This window comes from Thermobia domestica, chromosome 2 (genome assembly GCF_964235325.1).
Source record: "Thermobia domestica chromosome 2, izTheDome1.hap1.1, whole genome shotgun sequence".
NCBI classification, from domain to species: Eukaryota; Metazoa; Arthropoda; class Insecta; order Zygentoma; family Lepismatidae; genus Thermobia; species Thermobia domestica.
The window spans coordinates 249,988,615-250,011,244 of NC_137455.1; the positions used below are offsets into that span (position 1 = coordinate 249,988,615).

The 22,630-nt window shown below is 34.9% G+C and overlaps 1 protein-coding gene across 8 annotated transcripts in view; it reads right to left on the reverse strand.

Moving 5' to 3' along the window:
- Positions 1-22,630, reverse strand: part of homer (protein) — a 444,718-nt gene that overhangs the window by 239,518 nt on the left and 182,570 nt on the right. For 2 of the 8 annotated variants that reach the window (XM_081748566.1, XM_081748564.1), the window contains exon 1: positions 808-1,357. The exons of 3 other annotated variants lie outside the window; for them this stretch is intronic. In XM_081748566.1, the coding sequence (XP_081604692.1) occupies positions 808-878 (71 nt within the window). In that variant the 5' untranslated portion in view covers positions 879-1,357. Of the gene's footprint in view, positions 1-807; positions 1,373-22,630 lie in introns of those variants that run through there. 3 more of the 8 variants (XM_081748569.1, XM_081748568.1, XM_081748570.1) reach the window with 3 other exon arrangements.

The following is a 22,630-nucleotide window of genomic DNA, read 5'->3' on the forward strand; positions in this document are numbered from 1 at the left end:
TAAGCCCCGCCGGGCCAAACCTCTGTACTAAATAAAGCGAAAGAAACCAAACCTAACCTATTTATAAGTAATTATCGCATTACAAAGCTGGTGGGGTTTAACGGAAAAAATGCCAATCACCAGATAGATCTAAGCTTGCACATCAATATAATTTTTGCCTAATCCGGTTTGGTTCTCTCAAAATTCTCTACTTTGGCTCACAATATTCATTATTGACATTCTTGCTCCTCTTATACAGTCCTCCAGTTAAAATAATTGGTATGTTCTCCTACAACAACCCTACTTAATACTGCATTTTGCTTACCCTATGTGACCATGTCATACTAACCTAAAAGAAGCAAATGTAAATATTGTAAGCCTTAATTTGAAGTAGATAATAAATATTAAATGTTAAAATTAACAAATAACTACCAATTTTAATAAAACTAGTTTTATTAAAGTAATAAAAATTCATTAAAATATATGTGAAGTATGTCTATAGTGAAGATAAAGCAGGAAATAAGTTATGACGGAAAATTCATGAAAAATCTAAACATTTTTTTTTTCATTCTTTAAAGATAATATTTTGAAGCACAATAATCGGGAAATACAAACCTCTCGCGCATAGGCTCTATGGAGAACTAACTGATCCATACTAGCTTTGCTATATTGAATAACTTACAGCAAAAATACAAATCGCTGAGCAAAGCAACGTTTATTTATAAAATTGGAGAAGAATATGGAGAATAATCTATGTAGAAGAATAAATATGAAAGCTCTTACTCAGAAAAGAACAAACTATATGACAAGTAAAGAATAACTACTCACCGCTTTCTTCCTAGAAGAAGACTGCACAGGTAAAGTTGTTGCAGCTGATCCGCACTAAGCTCGCCTGACATGACACAACACGAGTGAAGTTCTTAATCTTAGACCACCGAGAAATGCAGTGGCCATCAACATGTTGAAATGTTTATCGATTTCTTGAAATTATTATAGGAAAAGACTTCATAGATGATGTATACACTTCGAATGGATCATATATTTATGGAGTTTTATTTTATTCGAAATGCTTTGCTAATTTGTACATACGCTTAACGTTCGCTTGTTTTTTTAAGAATTACTGGGAATATCTAATAGGACGCCAATTCACACTAGAAAGGATTCAACTTTGTATCTCTTTCACACTCAATAAAAGTAGGACGTATCAAACGGACGATCAAAAAACAACAGATGAACCTGTCCGTACTGGTCACTGCAGTTTTATACTAGATCTCAATTTTAGTGAAATTTAGTAATGGGCACAGCCGACATAGGACAGTTGTTATTGCCAATAATGACTTATCTTGTTCAGTTGGAGTTCTTCATACTTGGAGTTTTTCATAAGCGTGTTTCGCCATCCATCGATCACTTTTTTTTTCATAATATTCTGAATTTTATGTCACATCTGAGAATAAACAAAATATCAAATTATTGGAAGAAAGCACTTCCGTCAAGCGACTGATTGTCAGACCTGTAATTCCTTGTTTCTTTCTCATACAAGATCAGGTGAAGAAAGTACATTTGGAATTACTCTCTCTCTCTCTCGCACGCACGCACGCACGTTTGTATACAGTGATCAAAAAGTCTCGCAACACATGGCGCTATATTTGATATTCTTTTCTTTTGATGCAGGTGCCACGTGATGATAACTAGAGATGCAAAAAAGCCGGCTTTTTTGAATCGATGTTTTTTTTTGCAGATAAAAAGCCGGCTTTTTTGGAAAAAAACGAGAATTTTGGAAATTTTGGCTTTTTTCATTTTCATGATTTTTCTATTTAGATAGCTTTCTTATAGTATACTCCACAGTTAAATAAAATTTCATGACCTAAATGCCATATTTCTCTCTGGAATTCACCATCATGATGGATGGAGCACATGGTTTATGAATTAAAGTGAACATAAAATACATAGCATTTGAGGGCAATTTTAGAGGTAATTTAACTTTATTTTAACTTCTGAGTTATCGACCATGTTTTTCTTCTCTAGATAATTTCTTTTTAGTCATCCGTGTTTCATTTCTTAGAGCTTAGTACTCTAGCTTCTAGCACGTAAATAAACTTCCGTTTTTCAATAATAAAGCCGTTTTTCAATGTATCTGTCAGAGCATACTTCCACATTTCTGTTATACTGTAGCTGTGCAATGACTTAGCAACGATCTTTCGGATACAACCTTAAATACCATTTGATAGCAATAATCAGTAGGGGATTTAGAAAAGTATTTGGGAGGGGTTTCTCTGAATGTTTGATTTTTCTAAAAATCCCTAATTTTTATTTGGGAGGAGTTTGAAGTTTATGAGTACAGGCATAACTAATATTTCGTTTCGTTTGTATATTCAGCAATATTCTTCCAGATACAATCTTGAAGACCATTTTATACTGACATCAGTGGCGGATTTAGAAAAGTATTTTGGGAGGAGTTTTTCTTATAAATGTTTAGTTTTTCTTTAAAAAATCCTAATTTTTTATCTGAGGAGAGCTTGAAGTTATATGAGTAAAGGCATAACTAATATTTAGTTTGTTTTAGAATATCCATAATTTCGGTGTACAGGCTTCAATCCGAAAGACATCCCTATCCTAACCTCTTCGCAAATCCGCTACTGCTGGTAATTAGTAATAACAATGATTTAAAACCGATAAGAAAGGAAGTCGGCCAGGACTCTCAGTACACGCACTATCTCTACATTCACAGATGGAATTAAGAAAAACTTTTGTCAAAATGGTTGAATGCGGGGATGAATTCCGGACTTCCCGATAGAAGCGCAAAAGCTAACCACTTATTCATGTTTGTTATGCAGTTGTGCTTAACTTAAATGTATTCTCTCTCTCAATGGTCTACGGAATCCGAAGATTCAGTGCCGCTTTCAGAAAAGCTCTCCATTGACTTGCCCAATTCGATCCAGTTTCTACTCTGTATTCCTATTTCTACAAGATACATCTTAATATTGTCCTCCCATCTGCGCCTAGATTTCCGACTGGATTTCCGTGATGGTGGTTATATATTCTAGAGCCTAGAAACCACAGTCAGATGAACCGTGTATTATGCATATGATCCATGAACAGAAAATTCGGTACTTTCCCGATTCTGAACAAGCTTAAGGAACAGTCAGTGCATTACAGTAGTGGCGGCGGTTGGACGTTAAAAGTGGGGGGCAAGACATGATCTTAACAATTGTATATCAATGTTAGATTTGCTGGTTGTTTCTAACAATGGTTGATGAAAGGTTGCATAACTAACAGGATACTATCTTTGTTCACTTAAAATGCCGTATATCGTATTTCTGTTTTATTAAGTAAATTCGTAAGAGCAATACAGGTAGGTACCTAGCCCTTTATACTCTTAAACAACGAAGTACAAGAAGAGACTTGATTCCTTGTTCATGAATATCTTACAATTCTGTCTTGGAAATTGTTTGATCAGATTATTTAATAACAAATTTGCAAAACAAATAAATAGAAAGGATAATATTAATCATAGTAATGAATAATGATGCTTGTTTTGCAGAAGTTATATTAAAACTGGGAATTAATGAACAACTTATACTTTTAATTCCACACATGCCATTAAATGAATGCTTTTACTCTTAGAAAATGAAATACAGTAAGTACTTCAAGCATATGTTATGACATGCAATTATGCAAATATGCATTATGCATTATGGAAATATGCAATTGCAATATTAACTGCTTTGAATTGCAATTAAAACGCAATTCCTGTAGCTTTCTTAACTCCACAGGAAGAAAAATGGCAGATTGGTCAGGGAAAGTCAGGGAAAAATCGTTTTAGGTCCGATGTTCAATTACTGAATTTATGAAACAAAGTTGACTTCTTTACTGTTACTGGATGCAAAATGTAGTGTTCTCTGATATAGTTGTTGAAACTAATTTTCTGCGAAAAACACATATCTAACTGCATCCTGGCATATTTGCTCAAAAGAGTAGACGCTGTTCTGGAAGAATTACATGGTGACAAGAGGATATCTGAACAAGTGGCTGAGAACGCGAAGAAATATTATCTCGAACTCACAGTAAAAGCTCAGAATGAAGAATTTAAAGAACACTCGAATGAATTCATAGCCAATGATAGAGATTGTATTGGACTTGATGAGTTTTTTACTTAGGAAATGGGAAGAACTTCGTTGACTTATGGTCAGTTATGAAATTGTGTTTTATCTTCTTTCACGGAAACGCATTTTTTGAAAGTGGTTTCACAATAAATAAAATTCTCGTTGTTGACAACTTACAAGAAGAATCTCGGGTGGCTCAACGGATCATATATGATTCTGTGATGAGAATAGGAGGATCATCAGGATTAATAATTACAAGAGGTATGATAAATTCAGTGAGAAGTTCAATGAGACAATACCATGTGTATCTGGAAAAGAAAAGAGAAACAAATGCTGGAGACGAGAAGAGGAGAGAGAAACGAAAGATTCAGCAACAACTAAAGGAGCTGAAGGAAGAAGAAAAGAAAACTAAACTGCGGAGACAACAAGAAGGATATTCATATCAATGAGAAGAAAACTATGCGAGAAAAGATGAAAACAAATTTCTAAATGGGTTGCATTTAACAACTGCCCCAGCAAAAGTATGTGTGTCTGTGTGTATTTTTTTAATAATCAGTAAAATCATGTATGAACTGTTTATTACTATAGGCAATATTATAATGCTGTGTAATTGGTATTATAATGTGTATTTTTTTATATCTTAAGTACTCTGTATACTGCACACTTCCGTTTGTAACTTTACATTCTGTGTAATATGTAGGCCTAATCAATATCGGCCTAATGCATATGTTTGTAAATTTACATTCCTTTGGAAAGAAATTGAAAAAAAAGAAAGAAACAGAAGCGGAAGAGAACAAGGCCAACTATGGGGAGTGTGGAAACTGGAGTTTCTTTCTTTTTTCTATATTTTTAAGTTATTCAGGGGTCAGGAAAATCTGGAACTTTCGTCATGGAAAGTCAGGGAAAAGTCAGAGATCTTTTCTCCAAATTGTGTGGACACCCTGTTTACATTTCCAAATGAAATTATATAAATTAGAGCGTCTCTTCAAAAAAGTGGGGGAGCAACTACCCCCTCTTGTCCCCCCTAATCGCCGCCCATGCATTACAGAATTCGAACTTGACCGATTTTGCAGATCCGAAGCACTTGATAGGTGGTAACAGATCATTACGTATGTGATCAATTTATTCGAAGTATTTATACAATGCATGTGAAAGTTAGAACTTAACTGAAAAATTTCAAGAATGTACAGAACCGCCCGAAACGAAGCTCTTGATATGCAGCTTTTAAGAGTATCATACGAGAATAAATGTATTTCTCTCATGTTTTACTTTATTTTGTTTCAAAAAGAGGGTGTGCGATATTTTGAAGTAAAAATACTACATAGAATTTTGCTAGTTATTTACGTATATTTTTTCTATAATAAGTACTTACTTTTGCATATAAAGAGATTAAAGTTTTATTATATATATTGGTTAATTCTTTGGAATTCATAATGTAAATATATTAAGTATTTTTAAAAAACCTTTTCGAAATTCATGGTTTATTTTAGAGGTTTTATATTACTATCAGCATCAACCACTAATTAAATGAGTTTTGTGTTGTAGAGAAGCAAAACGAAGTCTGCTTTATCAATTTGAAGCAAAATTTTCAAAAAAGCCCAAAATTTCCCAAGCAAAAAAGCGAAGCAGAAAAAACCGAGTTTTTTTTTCTTCAAAAAAGCCGGTTTTTTTCCGAGTCCTTGCATCTTTAATGATAACTGAGGTCAGGAACTTTCAGTACCACAGTAGCATGGTGTACACACACACTCAGGATAAGAATGATCAATCTGGAAGAGTATATACGGATTTTAAGTTACGAAACTACAGTAGTGCGCTACGCACAGCACATCCAGGAAAGTCATCTCCGAATAAATCTACCGTTAAACGTCTATACAAGAATGTCTTAGAGCTAATACTGTAAGTAGGAAAAAAAAACGTTCGTATTTTTTCAGAAAAAAACATTGCTTCTCGTTTTTTTTCTAAATCTCGTTTTTATTTTCAAATAGTCATTTGTAATGTATCTTAAGTCTATTTAAGCATGAAGTATTTTTATGTAGATATAATTACTCGTAAAATGCAACATAAATTAAACGCTAGATACTGATACGGTACAAATATTTTACAATATATATGAGTAGCATTAGTGATGAGCGCAAAAGTCTTGGTCTTGCAGTTTTTGCAAGAGTCTTGCATGCAAGACCAAGACCAAGACCAGTAATCCCGTTGTAAGACCAAGACCAAGACTCTTGCGCAAGAGTCTTGCACAAGTACCGGTACTACATGCTTTTTTTATATATAGAATGTAAAAAAGAAGGGGAAAATCATTACATCTTTCACTTGAATTTCTTGGCTTCAGTAAAAATGCCGCTGGAGTCAATGTGTTCCCAGTAGTTTATGCAATCCGTGTGAGTCAATCTGCCCCTGTAGCATATAGCTACAGTATGTCATTTTCTGAGTTGGTTGTTCGCATTTTCTGTATACATTGCTCATTTTCAAGAAACACAGGTGTCATCTTGCGCCATGTGAGCTATTTTGGTGAACAAACGCCATGTACGTGGGTTTCCTCAGACTTCCTTCATTCCACCATTTTAGTCATTTCTAATCATCACTGTCTTCCTTAGCCTTGATGCATAAAAGTGGGACTTTAAAGTAGACACTTCATTTCATTCAAAGCATATTAGTGGTGTTCTTTTTCCAAAATCAAAAAGAAATGTAGTATTGAACATCGGTAATTCCGTACACCATAGTGCCAACTACATGGGTATGGCCTTGGCTCCAAAACTCAAGCATCCGTTGGAAGTTCTTAATGTGTGCTCATAAAATTAATATCGAAATAACATTTTCATGACATTGACTAAAAGATTAGTACATGTAACCGCAAGTTTGATTTCATGGGCGGATGCTTATACGTTGAATAATTGTTTAGCAATATAATTTTTAGCCTCCTTAGGTATACGGCACATCGAGGATTGGACGATATAATATTATACTACAACAGTAAATCTATATTGACTAAAAGATTAGTACATGTAACCGCAAGTTTGATTTCATGGGCGGATGCTTATACGTTGAATCATTGTTTAGCAATATAATTTTTAGCCTCCTTAGGTATACGGCACATCGAGGATTGGACGATATAACATTATACTACAACAGTAAATCTATATTATAAAATTGAAAGTGACTATGTTTGTGACTAATCTCTTGAACCACCCGCTCGATCTTGATCAAATTTTCAAGATAAATGAGGTTTGGACCAGGAAGTGTTTTCATCATTTCACTTTGACGATAAAACTTGGGGGAAGGGAGTTATAAAATAATAAATAAAACTTAATAACTCTCGAACTAAACGACCAACCTCGATCAAATTTTTAACATAGATATTGTTCAAGCCTGGAATGTTATTTGTCAGTTCAATTTGACTGAGCAACATATGGGAGAAGGAGGGGGAGATATACAAAAATCAATATAAATAAAAATAAAAGTGACTAAGTTTGTGACTTAATAGCTCTTGAACCACCCAATTGATCTTAATCAAAGTTTTAACATGTATGAGGTTCGGAACCGGAAAGTTTTTTTATAGTTTCACTTTGATGGTAGAACCCAGAGAGGGGGAGGTATATATAAAAATAAATAAAAATTATTAACTCTTGAAACATCCGACCGATGTTTCTCGATCAAATTTTGAAGTTCAGGCATAGATGAAATTCAGGCCTGGAACGACTTTTATCCTTTTACTTTGATGGTGCAACGTAGGGGAGGGGAAGGAGAGAGAGATATATGTAAAAAATAAAAATATAAGTGACTGTCTTTGTGACTTCATCCCTTTTGAACCAGTCGATCAATCTCAATCAAATTTTCAACATAGGTGAGATTCGGACTTCGGATTTTTTTGTCATATTACTTTGACGGTAGAACTTAGAAGAGAAGAGGAGGGGAAGTGAACAAAAATAAATAAAACTTAATAACTCTTGAACCACCCAACCAATGTCGATCACATTTTCAACATAGACGAGTTTCGGACCTCAGATTGGTTTGTTATATCACTTTGACGGTGCTGCTTAGGGGAGGAGGAGGGGAGAGATATTTAAAAATGATCGAAAATGACCGATATTAGAGTGCAATTTATAGTTTTGGCGGCTGTTGAGATAAACAGTGACACTTTCGATGCTGTTTAAATCCAAATTCAGTCCCGTAGCTTAGCGGAGGGGAGGGGAGTATATAAAAATGATCGAAAATGACGAATAGTAGTGCTGAATTCATAGTCTTCGAGGTCGCTGACCCTTCAGATACCATTTACGACTAAATTTAGCCCGTAACTTGGGGGAGGGGAAGATACATAAAAATGAGCAAATATTAGTGTCGAATCCATATTTTTGTGTTTGCTAAGGTGAACAGTGATAGTTCCGATTCCGTTTAAATGCAAATTCAGCACAGCAACTTGGGGAGAGGGTGGAAGGAGATATACAAATTTATTGAAAATGACCGATAATCGTTTTCGGGGTCTCTAAGATAAACAGTGACACTTCTGATGCCGTTTACATCCAAATTCAGCCTTGCAAATTGGGGAGGAGGAGGCGAGTGAAACATAAAAATCATCGAAAATAACGGATATTAGAGAGCGCTTTAGTAATAGTAAAAAGTGACTGACTAACGAAACATTACTTTTTTTTTAATTTAACCCAACGAAGTGGATAACTGATGCTAGTAATCCATATTCAGAAATGAGACTGATTTTGCACAGTTATTTCAAATAACTTGGAATTTGATGCCGTTATCTTGTATTTCTAATATAGGTCAAAAGTATTTATTTAAACTGAGTTTACAGAAAAGATATAGGCAGTTGAGTAGTTTTCAGTTTTCACTCAAATTATTCTAAAATGTTAAAAGTTTTGATTATAATAATTATTATTTTAATTTTTTCTCTCTTTTGGTGAATTTTGCTAAACACATCAACATCATAGCTATTCTGCCATTATTGGCAGGTTACTTGCTGCAACTGAGAAACTTCGATGTACGGTGGTCCTCAGCTAGTCTCTTCGTCTTAACGTAGCAATTTTCTGTTTTAATACTGTACCTTCCTTCAACTACAGTCTCCTTCACTCCTTCCCTCTCTTTCCTTCCACGATACCCTCTAGCACGCCTTCCTCAGCCAATATCCCAACCAGTTCCTCTTTCTCCTCTTATCAATATCTAAAGTTCTTTTTTTCCCCTATTACTAATATTTCTAACGCCTTCTCATTCGTTTTTCCTTTCAACACAATCTCAACAAAATTTCAATATTTAATTGGAAGTTTGTTTAATGCAAGAATTAGCTAATCGTGGTTGAAAAGAAAAATCTGACGCCTTTAGTGTAAAAATAATTTTGCAGTTCATGGTATCTCAATCTGTGCCGTTTTGATTTTCTTTCATGTGCCTCAGGGGTAGCTTCCCCAGTTTGGGAAGCAGTGGACTGTTGGATCTGTTAAAAAAATGTAAAAAAGATTACGAAACGTTGTGATTTATCTAATAAGTAATGAAGGGTGGACACCCATTTAAAAAAATGAGTCATCGTCTATGCTGTACACTATCATCATACTTACACGAAGGTAAACTATGTTACATTCAGAAACATACATTGTATTTTTGTTATTATTGGAACATTGTAGAATTTATTATTCCTTATGTCCAGAGTAAAATTTACCTATGAAAAGTATAAGATCTTTTAAAAGCAAGACTTGCAAGACTCTTGCAAGCGAGACCAAGACCAAGACCACCCCGGGGTTTTGGTCTTGGTCTTGCATTTGCTCATCACTAAGTAGCATACCTACTAACAGTTCGAGTTTCGGCAGTGTTTCAATATCAACTAAGAAATAAAAGTAGAAATGAAAATTTGTTTTTTCGCGAAAGCAATCCTTCAATAAGTATAAAAATAATATCACGTACAATATAAAATGCAAGTAACTTGTCTAAAGGTACAAACTAATACTAATTTGCCTACTAGTATTTTTTCTAAATATCATATATAAATAATTTGTCGACTATCAATATGATATGCAGGGCCGGCTCTACTATATGTGCAACACGTGCATTTGCACTGGGTGGCAATATCTGCACTAGTACTTTATTTAAAATAAATATTTATTGTTGGAAACAGACTTCACGATGATGGTAGTTCAATTTACTAAGCCGGCCTATTTGAATACTACATTTCTAAATTATGTTTAGGTCGCATTAGTTTAAGGTTACATGGGCAGTGCTAAAGCAAATGGTCAAATAAATCCCAGCACAAATCGCTTGATTGTTGTCAAATACTGTACAAGAACACTATTCTCAAACACTTGTTCCATTTAGTTAGTTATCAGAGATCTTATATGAAAGCTACTCTGGTCTTTGTCACAAATAAGATCGTTATCATTGAAGGTTGAAACAATTAAAAAAAAAAAACTAAGAAATGTAAAAGGAAAATCAAGAAATAAAAATAAAAGAGCTAGTTGCACTATAATTGCAAACGGATATAATGAGATTGAAGCTCGATACTGAATTCTATAAAAATGATTACCATCTTTCCTCTGCAAGTGTGTTTACTTCATCTTTCACTAACATAATAGATTAATATTTAAAGAAAAAAACAGACATAACGAAATTGTATTTGTAGTATTTAAGCCTATCTGCATGCAAGTGCACTTCCCCCCTTTGTTGTTCATGCTGGAGTAGCATACTTAAAATAGTGACTTTTAAGATTTGTTCTTTCTAGAAAAAAAAGGCGGCGGCAAATTATGCCAATGCACTGGGTGACAAATTGCCTAGGGTGACTTATATCCAAAAAGGTTGTCGCATATCTATAACGGTCTTCTTGTAAAAATATAATTTTATAATGATTTTGCAGGGTACTTTTAATACCGATACTATGTATAATCGGGAAATGTATAGGCCTACTTGTGGTAAATTTCACAGGAAAAGAATTATAAATTCGAAAATTAGAATGAGTAAAAAAAATGTTTCTAAATAGACAAGAAAGTTTTATTTTCGTTTTATTGTTTTTATTTACTGCTCTTTTGACATGAAATTTGCCACATACATGTCTTTGCTGATTATACACATACTAACATTATAAGAAATAGCGGGCAAATTCGTTGTCAAATATTCCTACAACATATTTATAGACATGCGACAATAATTTTGGATATGAGTGTACATACAAGACATGAATATAGGATGACAATCTGAAGTAATGCAGGGTGTTTCAAAATGAATATTAGGGGTTTGAAACTTTGTAGTATCTATCACAATTATAAATATTATCAAATGAATGAACAACTCAAACAGTTTTGTACGCACGCATGCACATGCAGTTTTCTCTGTCTGTCGTTAGAGAGCTAGTAGCAAAAATGGAGATTAGAGAGCAGAAAGCTATCTGTGTTTTAATTTTGCAAAGACTGAATCTGTAGTGACAGTATAACTGTCTGTGCGAAGAATATGAAACAGACGCTTACAACTACGTCATTATCGTTTGCAGTTGCTAAAGGTCTAAAGCCTACAGACTACGGTTTACGTGCCAATTTCGCAAATAAAATATTGCTGCATGACAGAAGATTTTCTGGATCGTGTCGTCTTCAGAAATAAATCGATATTTCACGTAAGTGCCAATGTAAACACTCATACTATTCGCATCTGGCGGTCAGCAAATCCTCAGGAGATGGCACAGTTGAAACGAGACTCTCCTAAATTTAATGTGTTTTGTGTCACATGGCGGAAAGTTCAAGGGCCTTTCTCGCCTATCGACTCGATGTGTGCCGTGTGACGAATGAAGCTCACGTTGAACACTTGTAGTAAAAACTGTTTGAGGTGCTCTTTTACTTGATGTATTGTTTATAATTGTACGTAAAATGTAATAAGCACTACGGAAACTTAAAATCCCGATATTCATTTTGAAACACTCTGCATTTCTCAGCAACAGTATTGGAACTAAGATATAAAAAGGAGAGAAAATTTTCCTAATAAAGATGTTGTTTACAACAACGATATTATTATTAGTTGAGACTATAACTACTACAACAACACGAGTTACTAGTGAAAAAACTGTAATCAAATGTTCAATAACCCTTTCGGACACAGGTGTGTCACTTTTTTAATCCGCTCCTGTGTGGACACTAATTAAGATCCAGGGATTTTTTTTTTTTTGCCAAATATGGTTGGACCATGAATGGATACGTAATTGTTGACATCAATTGGCCGGTGGGCAGTGTTGCCAGCTACGGAAATTAAAATTTCCCTAAATTTGAACAAAAAATCTAAATTTTTGTTTATAAATCCATACCTACACATCCGAGTGCAAGTCAACTTACGCCAGTCGAACATTTGTTCTTACTGAATAAACGCAGGTACAGATCGTTACAATGGGTTAACTAGGGGCCGCACGAAAAATTCGGATTTTGGTTCTAACCCTTGGTTTTTCTAGTTTTTTCCTACTTTTCTGTTTACCGTAATAAATTTATGGTAATTAGAAGCTTTGTTTCTTAAATTTCCCCATGATACTTGCAGGATATATTAGTGGTCTACCAATGTTTATTTTAAGATAGTTTGCGTCCGTCTGGTAGCAGTATTGCCAGCTACAAAAAATTAATTCCTGATTTTAGGGGGAAATTTTGGGAAAATTATCTGTCTCTATTATTTTCCTCTTGTTACCTACATAGTAACAAACGTACCAGTATCTGACATCTTCGTCTTTGCCATACACAAAGCACTATAGAAAGTTTCAATAGGATAATTAGAGAAAGTACAGTTCAGGTTTACAGCAGACCTTGTTCTCTAAGTGGAAAAATAACCGATTTTTTTTTTATAGGTAGAATGAGATATTTTTTAATGACATGCTTACTGTATTAGATATCGTCACGATACTTGTAGGGTATATTAGAGATATACCAAAGCTTATTTTAAGATTGTGTGTGTGTCTGCTAGCAGTGTTGCCAGCTATTGAAAATTTTAATTCCCGATTTTAGAGGGAAATTTTAGATAAATTCTCTTTTTTGTCTCTTATTTCTCTCTTGTTGGCTACATTTGAACAAAAGTACTACTGTCTGAAAGCCTCGTCCTTACCCTACACAGCGCACCATAAGAAGTTTCAGTAGAATAATTAGGGGAAGTACAGTTGAGGTTTATAATAAACCATGGTAAGAAAATGGTGAATTCCTGAGGTAGAATGAGATATATTTTTTAAATTTCATGCTTACTTGTATATATTTTGTTAAATATCGCTATGATACTTGTAGGAGATATTCTTGGGGTATCAAGGTTTATTTTCAGATAGTTTGCGTGTCTGATGGCAGTGTTTTCCAGCCAAAACAATTAATTCCTTATTTTAGGTGAAATATTCGGAAAATTTCCCTTTTCCCCTCTATTTATTTCCCTCTTGCTGGCTACGTTGGAACCAACATACCACTACCTGAAAGCCTCCTCTTTGGCCTATAAAACGTACCATAAAAGGTTTCAATAGGATAATTAGAAAAGCTGTAGCCCCGGCATATCTTTTGATTTTTACTTCAGAGGCGTAAAAAGTGTCAAAATTTCATGTAATGATGACACAGAATCTTTTTCTTCTTCTTTGTGTATGGCAGCCAGCGACTTTAGGTTTTTACTGTACCTTGTCAACACACCAAAGATATTTTTTAAGGGGGGGGGGTTGGAGGAAAAGGACTTTTTTTCAACTCTTGAAATCTAAGAGAAACTTCGATTTCAAATATCGAAAATATTTAACGTAGAAGAAACCAGAACAGCAATTGTACAACACAAGAATTCAAAGATTATTGCTGTAAAAGGAAAGAGAAATGTAGCGAAAATGACATGCATGAGTGTAGCGGATGTATTCAATACCTCCAATGATAGTGTTCTCACGAAAACGAATAACGCCAGAATTGTTAGATGGTGCTCGTGCTGAGACTCTAAGTGCATGCTACCATCAGGTTGAATACAGTCCCATATATGCACACAATAATTCAAATATATCATTGCTTTCGTGCAACCCACTCTTGAAAGTCCTGTAATGTTAATTCTAGATGGGCACTTCACACATACCCGTAATTTCGATGTGATAGATTTAGGACGGGAGCATGGTGTTCCTATTGTTTGTCTGACCTCTCATTCGACTCATAAATTACAACCACTGGATATTGTCTTTATGCCCCCATTCAAACATTATTACAGAGTAGAAGCGGAAAACTGGTTGCTATTCCATCCTTTTCATCCGATTATATCAAAATGCAGCTTTGATCTGAAAGGTTTGCATAAAAGCTGCATCAATAGAGGCAGCTAAAAATGGTTTCGAAAGATATGGTACTGTGCCCTATAGCCCAAACATACACGTAGAGTTGTTGCCACTCGCTGACGGTAGCCAATCATGTGCGTTGGGTTTAAATGTCATGTCCAATTCGAACAATTCTGATAAAAGTGTTCCCTCGATTGCAAGACCTCTCTCCCCTTTCCAACTTCCTCCGCCACCAATGTTAGACCTACCTTCAACATCCTCTAAAACACCAAAACAGGTAATGCTGCTGTAATCACTTCGTCTCCATATAAAAAAATGTCTTCAAAATAAGAAGCAATTCCAACAACTCTCAGTCGAAACAAATTTGGATAAGAAGTCTTTTGGGAAGAAGAGAATTCAATACAAAAGGTGTACCAAACAAAGTCGTTCGGAGGGGATTCAGTCCTTTGGAAAGGACAGATCCGCATCAAACTCAAAAGACAGTGAAGATGGCACACATTCTTATTTGTCTACAGAATCGTGTGAAGTGTTTCGCTTAATCTTGACGTACGACGAAGACAGTGCGGACGAGGAATATTTATACTGCAATACACCTAATCGGATTGATGAAACTGGTGGGGAACTGATTCGCTGTACTAGCTGCATTCGCTGGGATCATGAACTCTGTGCTGGGGTGGATGACGACCAATGGAAATCATACGTATATGATCTTTGTATTTCTCACGTCAAAAATCAACTTTCGAAGCATAAACTTTTAAGTTTGTTTTTCAAGCAAGTATTAGCCTACAGAGCTATGTAGCAGTTTGTGAAGTATGTGTAAGTTGTACAACTTTGTATGTTTGCACGTAAAATATGATTTGGATACACACAAATACGTTTTCGCACCTTATTTCAGACTTTACATACAAGTATCCATTCCTTTATATGTTGTCATCCAATATTAGGGCACCATTTTCTAGCTCTCGGTTTTTTGTATTTTTGTGTTTCATACTGATACATACAAACAATACACGGACAACAACATATCAGTATATAAATACTCGAAGTTTGACAAAGCTTTGTTTTCATTTTCGTCATAATTTTGATGTATGCTTGGGTATCCGATATTTGGTCCTTAATTCTAGGTGGGCAGGGCGCAGGCCACTCTAATCTCCTGACCTTACTGTACCCGGCATTTTCCAATGGGAATTTGAAGTCATCAGCGTGCACAACCCATCCACATACTTTCGAAGAGCAGATCAAAATTCAAGGAAATGTGGAAAATATTTTATGTGCAATGTTCCAGAGGAATATCAACGTTTTAAAGTTTATATCGGGGATTATAGTTTCGATTCAGTGATAAATCTACATTTCACCTAAGAGCTAACGTGAACACTGATAATGTTTGCATCTGGCTGTCAGCATGTTTCAAAGGGAATATCGGGGTTTTAAGTCTTCGTAGTAATTATTACAATTTACGTACAATTATAAGCAATGCATCAAGTAAAAGAGCACCTCAAACAGTCTTTGCTACAAGTGTTCGATGTGAGATTCATTCGTCACGGTTTGCAATACTGGAATTGCAAACCGATACATTGAGATTGAAGCTCGATATTGAATTCTATAAAAAGGATTACCATCTTTCTTCTGCAAGTATGTTTGCTTTATCTTTCACTAACATAATAGATAAATATTTAAAAAAAAAAAAAAAAAAACAGACACAACGGAATATCATTTTCAGTAAGCATTTAAGCCTTTCTGAGTACGACTACACTTACCCTCCCCTTCGTTGTTCATGCTGGAGTAGCATACTTAAAATCTTGACTTTTAAGATTTGTTCTTTCTGGAGAAAGGGGGAGGCGGCATATTATGCCATTGCACGGAGCGACAAATTGCCTAGGGCCGGCCCTGATGATATGTATATACATGACATGAATATAGGATGAGTCAATTTGAAGTAATGCAGGGTGTTTCAAAATTAATATTAGGGTTTTGAAACTTTGTAGTATCTATTACAATTAACTTACAATTATAAATATTATATCAAATGAAAGAGCAACTCAAACAGTTTTGTACGCAAGCATGTACTACCATGAGCAAAATAAATGACGCGTCTCTTTATTTTGAAGTTTTTTTGAAAATATCTCCGTTTTCTTTACATGTTCGAAATTTCGGAAGGTTTCCCCAGCAGGACAGGTTAATAACAAACCCGTTTTTAATATTCGTGTTAGATATTAGCTTAAAATAAAGAAATTAGAAGCAAAAAACATTAAATCGACAGAAATCTCGAGAATTACCAACTCTGCTAAAGTGGGAAATTTTCAAGAACACGAGGGAATTCTGCATTTCAACACGAAGCAGCGACATCTATGTCATTGAGAGAAATGTGGATTAAATCTACAAACTAAACTTTTAACGAATATTTCTAGTATGTCTTATTATATGCATTATCTGCAAACTCCAAATATATGAATATATGCTAAGTATTAACATAAAGATAGAGCAAATAGTGGAAATTATCTATGGAAAAGGACGAATTGGTAGGACGATCGTAATGAAATATCGTCTTTACCGGAACAGGCTCAGTTCACGTAAAAAGCAAATAGCTCAGTTAGTTAAAGCAACGAGTCTGTATGCTGAAGGTAGCGGGTTCGATCCCATGGAAATGCCGTTGTCATTTTTATCACTACACTACGGTTATTTTATTTATTTTTTTATGTGGGAAAGAATCAAATTGTAACGTATGTGTAAAACCCATGACGATACCAAAAAAATAAAAAATGCCGTTGTCGCACTTGCATTAGCGTCCCTAATTTTGTTTGCAAACAGTTTCGTAATTATTTCCCCTGTGCTCACTGCTCACCATATGCTCGCTGGCGCATAACGAATGTTTCCCAGTAAATGTTAATTCTAATTTGGAGAATTTTATAAAGTTTCACAATATTTCTCACTAGATAGTATTCTATCTACGTGTTTGGATATTTTGATAACAGATGTCCCTATTAAATGTTTAATTTTCCCTAGATCAGGGCTGTCCAAATGGCGGCCCGCCAAACCATTTCCTGCGGCCCACAAAGCTTTCATGATTTACGATTGTTATAACTGATAATATTTTAATTTATATTCATTCATTCATTTAATGTTTCCACTCTTCTTTCGGAATAAGGCATCCATTTAGCGCTTCTATACAACAAAAAGGAGCAGGCATCCAAGACAACACTGGAGTCAGCAATGTAACCGTTGCTGAAAGGGACGATTACTTCAATGAACGAATTTATATTTGATCTAGCCTTTTAAATCAGACCCTTTCTTCCTCGAACTTTGCCTAGAAGCCATAGCGCGCAAGAAATACACCACTTCTTGTAACACAATTTAGCATACTTTCCAAGCTGCAATCGTCTGACATTAGATTTTGAAAAGGAAGCGTTTAATTTTTCTGAGTTCTGTAGAAACATCGAGAGTATCATGAATGGATTTAATGCGAGATTTTCAGATTTTGACAAATTAAAAAAACGGCATAGCATTATTTACTAATGCATTGACAATAAACATCGAAGAACTTGCAGCTCGAACTTTGTGACTTTCAGTCTGACCCATTGTTTCAGACAAGAACAAAGAAAGGAGTAGATTTTTCAGACTACTTTCTAACAAACGTTTCCCTAGCTTTTGTGTGTTGTGTTGGAAAATAGTGTCACTGTTTGGTAGTACTTATCTGTGCGAAAGTGCATTTTCCACCATGAAAATTGCAAAGAATCGCTCCAGAAGCTGCCTTGGAGATTCTTCTCTCTTACATCTGCGGGTTACATCTTTTACAAGAGGAATGGATGTAGATACCCCAGCCCTTGTAAACGCTGCTAGTCACCCTCATTAGTCACATTGAATAGGAATGTTAAATTTCAAATATATTTTTTATATTTTTCTTTTGTAGTGTAATAATAATAATAATAATAATAATAATAATAATAATAATAATAATAATAATAATAATAATAATATTTATTATTATTATTATTATTATTATTATTATTATTATTATTATTATTATTATTATTATTATTATTATTATTATTATTAGCTGCGGCCCTCCACCTTACTAGTAAAGACAGTTAAGGCCCTGAGGCTTATTATAATTGGACACCACTGCCCTAGATGTTTAATTACGGAAAAGTTTTACAATGTATTTGTATTGAATTGAAATTGTTTTGAATTTACTACCTAAGGTAAGTAGACCCAAGGAGGAGAACTCAAGTAATTGATATTCTACGTAAAAGCAACCTATTGTAGAATGATGATGCTTCTTACCTTCAGCACATAATCTTTACGTTAGAGAGTCAGAGAGAGAAAAATCCTGTTTTTCCTCCTCTATGACCACCCATCTTAGTTTCCTAGTTTAAATCTTAAATATCTTAGTTTAAAATGCTTTCTTTAGTACTTATTTGAGCAACCATGTAGGAGGGGGTACGACTTTTTATTTTGCCCCTCTCATTTCAGTACCCTTCCAACAGAAAGTAATTTTTGATAAGCAGGACAGACAAAATGAATAAGAAATATATTTACAGCATCCTCTCCCCTTTCATGATTGGAATATCACGTAATAATTTTTATTCTACGAAAGATGGCCCTTTGCGGTTAGGGGTAGGTAACTAAAAAAATACCTAATATATAGCGCCCCTTGATTGTAATATTACCGCTTCTTTATTTGTACGAGGGAGCCCCTACACAATCAAGGGTGACAAAAAGAATAGGAAGAGTGTATATTGATTCCAGTGGTGGATCCAGCACGAACTCCTGGGGGAGGGGAGAGGAAGTGAAACATTCTTTTGATGATGTGAAGCTGTCACAAATTACCACTTAACTAAACTAAACAATAGTGGGGGGAACCGGAACCCAGTCAGTTTAAATTGATGTAAAAGTTTAATTTTTGGCTTCATATTAAAGTTTTGGTTTCAAATGAGAATTTCAGTCCAAGTGGTCAATGATCAAATCTCGTGGGGCTCTTCAGTGTAGGCTAATACGGCCCCCTTATGAGAAAAGGCAAAATTATTAACATGTTTATAACTTTCGAATTTTTCGTCTATTTTAAAGAAATATTTTGCTTCGTATTAAAGTGTTGGTTCCAAATGACAAATTCAGTCCGAGTGGACAATGATCAAATCTCCGGGGGGGGGGGCTCTTCAGTATAGGGGGCTACGGCTCCCTTATGGGAAAAGGCAAAAATATGAAAATGCTTATAACTTCCGAATTTTCCGTCTATTTTAAAGAAATTATTGGCTTCATATTAAAGTCTTGGCTTCAAATGACAATTTCAGTCCGTGTGGACAATGATCAAATCTCGGAGGGCTCTTCGGTGTAGGGGTTTCGGCTTTTTTATGGGACAAGATTCACGTAGTTGATATTGTAAAATTGTTTTATATATATAAGTGGAAACTTGCACCATTTGGTTAATTTTACCTCTTATGTTTTGCAGATTCATATTCCAAGCAATGCTAAAAGAAGGCACTCCGCAGAGCTAAAAGAAGGCACTTACTAGTTTCATTAAAATGAAATGTCTTTTATGAGAGGAACGAACAGTCACCCAAACGTTGGTTGAGTCGTACGGTTGAAACTCGTTAAGCTCGCTTCAATTATTATTATTATTATTATTATTATTATTATTATTATTATTATTATTATTATTATTAAAGCTTTTTGCTCCTAATTTAGTTATTTTACTTTATTATTTAACGAATATATTGAAAATTGTCAGAGACACGTATGCAGTAATTTATTTCGGGAGGGGTCCGACTTCAATATTAGGATAAATTATAATAAAATTTTAAAAGATAATCCCCAAAATTAGGCTAAATTTACAGAAAAGTTGGGGTTTCAGAGGGGGTCCGGACCCCCTGGACCCACCCCTAAATGCGTCCTTGTTTGTCAGTAACATTTCCTCATTTTGAAACCCTCAAAAACTTCGGATAGACTATATAAAGGAAAACGAGTTATTTTCGATAAAATATCACTTCAAGGAGACGCGACAATTTTATTGCACATAGTGGTATCCAAAGTTCACAAGGGCAAGAATTCCTTCCCTTTTATTCTTTTGCTATTGTGCTGTATCGAAAGGTCAGGTTTGTAACATATTACTCCTACGAACAAGCATGACTGGCAGATAGGAATACTGAACACAACTCCAGAGAAATGCATGCTGAACTTACGTTTATAGCTACGCTTTGGTGATTTGCCCTCAAGGTCAATCGAGTGGTAATTCAGTTCCGTCTCTGTTCTTAAGCCATGTTCGTATTACTTCGAACAGTTTTGATAATGAAAAGCATGCCTCTTAATATAACAGACTTCTTTCGCGTAAGAAATCGAAACTCAGTTGGTCAGAGCAACTAGTCTGTAAGAATTAGGTTGTTAGTTAGTTAGGAGCCCAGTACGAGTAAGGGTTTTTATTACTATTGTTTTTATCTTTTTATGTGAGGAAAAATCAAATTGTGACATCGCGATATCAAATGTATTTGATTAGGTAGCTTTGTCTTAGCTAAACTTTAAACATCAGTAACCGTCGAAATTATTTCACCAACTGATCACTTACTGAACATTTCAAACACGTCAAACCAGTGGCATAACATGAAGGTTAACCTCTCCTCCGCAGTCCTTAGTTATGCGTCTGTACTTTCAAGGGCGGACTAAGGGCCGGGCGACTGCCCGGGGCGCCAGAGAAAGAGGGGCACCAAAACGAGCCTCAAAAAGTAAATTTTATAATGTGCTTTCTACTGACGTTTTTGGTTTATATTCTTGTAAAGTAGTGGCAATTATATGATCTTTTTCCATTTCACTGTGGAAGAAGAGTTTCATAGTACTAAGGGGGCTGTATCGAAAAATTGAGAGATGGCATGTAGAATAAAGAGTGCCGGGAATTAAGTATTGTTTGTTTGTTTGCTTGAGTTTAGCGTTCCACGGTTATGCCTTAATGGGCAAGGGAGATGTGGATACTAATTATAGTGGAATCCGAACCACTTTTATCGTTCAACAGTAATCCACCGGGAATTGGACCCGGTACCACAGAAGGCAGGCGTGCTAGCCACTATACCAGGAGGGGGGGTGGAGTTGGTATTGTTTATAGCGGGCCATATTCTTTGTGAAGTTTTCCTAGGTAAGGATTTCTTTTTGAAAATGGGTTTAAAACAGGGGCGTCATTTAGGGAGGGCAGGGAGGGGCATTTGCCCCCCCTGAGTTTGAGATGTATATAGATTTTATCATTAGAATAGTAGTAAATCAGTGAAAAACGCGAATTTTTCTTATATCAAGAGGTCTTGCCCCCCACCCAAAGCTGTGTATATACTGCCTTGTTTCTGACAAACTATAAAGTCTTTTGTAATCTTTAGACACTTTTCTTATTCTTTTTGTCACCCTTGGTTGTGTAGGGAAGCCTCGAACAAATAAAGAAGAGGTAATATTACAGTTAAGGGGCGCTATAAATATATTAGGTATTACTTTTGTTACCTAACCATAACGGCCTAGGGTCGTCTTCAGTAGAATAAAAAATGCTACGTGATATTACATTCACGAAGGAGGAAAGGATGCTTTAAATATATTTCTTATTCATTTTGTCTGCCCTGCTTCTCAGAAATTATATACCTTGTGTTGGAGGGTGCTGAAAAGACAGGAGGGGAAATAAAACGTCGTGCCCCCTCATACATTTTAAATTTTGTGACGTGGTTGCTCAAATTATTACTAAAGAAAGCACTATAAACTAAGATGTCTAAAGTTACAACATTATGTAATGGTGGCATATTCAGGAATAGTAATAATAATAATAATAATAATAATAATAATAATAATAATAATAATAATAATAATAATAATAATAATAAATATGAATGTCTTTGGAGAGCCGAAATTATGTGACTCGAATCATTATAGGTAGAGCTTTAAGATGAGTGGTCATAGGGGAGGAAAAACAGGATTTTTCTCTCTCTGACTCTCTAACGTTGTGCTGAAGGTAAGAAGCATCATCATTCTACAATAGGTTGCTTTTACGTAGAATATCTATTACTTGAGCTCTCCTCCTTCGGGCAACTTTGCTTATGTAGTAAATTCAAAACAATTTCAATTTAAGACAAATATTTATAGAGAAAATTAAACATTTAATAGGGAAATCTATTATCAAAATATCCAAACTCGTAGATAGAAGACTATGTAGTGAGAAATTGTGAAACTATAAAATTCTCCAAATTAGAATTAACATTTACTGGAAAACATTCGTTATGCATCAGTGAGCACAGGGGAAATAATTACGAATCTGTTTGCAAACAAAAATTAGAGACACTAATGCAAATGCGACGATATTTTCTCTCTCTCT